Source organism: Propithecus coquereli, unplaced genomic scaffold, assembly GCF_000956105.1.
Source record: "Propithecus coquereli isolate 6110/MARCELLA unplaced genomic scaffold, Pcoq_1.0 Scaffold2, whole genome shotgun sequence".
NCBI classification, from domain to species: domain Eukaryota; kingdom Metazoa; phylum Chordata; class Mammalia; order Primates; family Indriidae; genus Propithecus; species Propithecus coquereli.
Window position 1 is genome coordinate 13,211,556 of NW_012144966.1, and position 1,565 is coordinate 13,213,120.

The window sequence follows — 1,565 nt, forward strand, 5'->3', positions numbered from 1 at the left end:
TAAGATTCCTTTAATATGGAGATACCTTAATACATGTAAATTTGGTATAATGATTTGATTTACTAAACTTAAAGTTTATAACATATAGATATAGCTTATGTATAATTCTCTGTACTTCTTTCTTCCCCTTTCTCCTCTTTTCTTTTTTCTCTCTTTAAAGTTTTATCTTAGGGTCATAATAACCATAGATTTGTTTATAAAGGCCTGTTTTTTCTTTTTGTTTTGTTTGAGACAGAGTCTCACTCTGTCACCCAGGCTAAAGACGGCTCACTGCCACCTCCAACTCCTGGGCTCAGATGATCGTCCTGCCTCAGGCTCCAGAGTAGGTGGGACTACAAGCATGCCCCACCTCGCCTGGATAATTTTATTTTTTGTAGAGATGGTGTCTTGCTCTTGCTCAGGCTGGCTTTGAACTCCTGACCTCAAGTGATCCTCCTTCCTTGGCCTCCCAAAGTGCTAGGATTACAGACATGAGCTACCATACCCAGCCAAAAGCCTGTTTTGTTGTATCTGAGGATTACTATTTTCTTCTTATTCTGAAAATTATTGAATTTTAGCTGGAAAGATCCATATTCTCTACTCTAGCCCCTCATTTTACAGATAAAATTAACTGAGTTACTAAAAGATGGTGGACTTGCCCAGTGTAACCGTGCCCCAGTAAGTAAGCCAGTACTGTATGTATTTGGAATTCTGTCCCCACCATAAAACTACGATATCTCTTTGGGAGGGGAAAAAAGGTTGATTTAGCTTGATGTCCTCTTGATAAAAGTTGCTAGTTTTAATATGTTGTCATGCTTAAACTATTTTATTCTAATAGGCAGGGTCTTAGACCTATTCCTGAAGCAGAAATTGGATTGGCAGTTATTTTCATGACTACAGAGAATTACTGTGATCCTGAGGGCCAGCCCAGTGCAGGTAATTAAAGCATTATTTTGTTGATTCTTTAGCAGTGTTAATTATTATGTAAATTGATGATAAGCTGTATGTACATTACTCCTGTACTTGCTAGGGGTGACCATGTTTACCATCTTAAAACTCATCTATTACGCTTTCATTTATTCATTTAATAAATATTTGTGGCTGCTATGCACTGTTTTAGGTGTTGAAGATACATTAGTGAATAGATCCCTATTATTAAAAAACTTTATGTTCTAAAGATCAAGATTTAGTAAACAAGCAAACAAACGCACATGATAAGTTCAGATACGGCCAAGTATAAAGACAAAGGTAAAACAAGGTGAGTTTATGTGGGTTCCAAGGCATGGACCTCTGAGTTACAAATAATTTTTATAACACAACCAGTTTTGGGAGAACAGAGTGAATATGTGTCTGTCCTTTCTTTTCATATTTATTCATTTATTCAACAAATATTTATTGAACATTTATTACATACCTGTAATTATGCTAAACACTTGGAATAAAGAGGTAAGTAGATAAGTCCAAATTCCTGTCCTCATGGTATTTTTAGCAGGAAGGCATTGTAAATAATCTTATTTTTATCAAGCATCAGTTGTTCTGGGTCATTAGATTAGATTTATAAATGCTTCTTTTAGTGATTATATAAA

At 35.3% G+C, this 1,565-nt stretch overlaps 1 protein-coding gene across 1 annotated transcript in view; it reads left to right on the forward strand.

Annotated features, from left to right (window-relative positions):
* Positions 1–1,565, forward strand: part of NBN (nibrin) — a 52,322-nt gene that overhangs the window by 26,310 nt on the left and 24,447 nt on the right. The window contains exon 5 of the mRNA XM_012643543.1: positions 785–915. Within this exon, the coding sequence (XP_012498997.1) occupies positions 785–915 (131 nt within the window). The remainder of the gene's footprint in view (positions 1–784; positions 916–1,565) is intronic.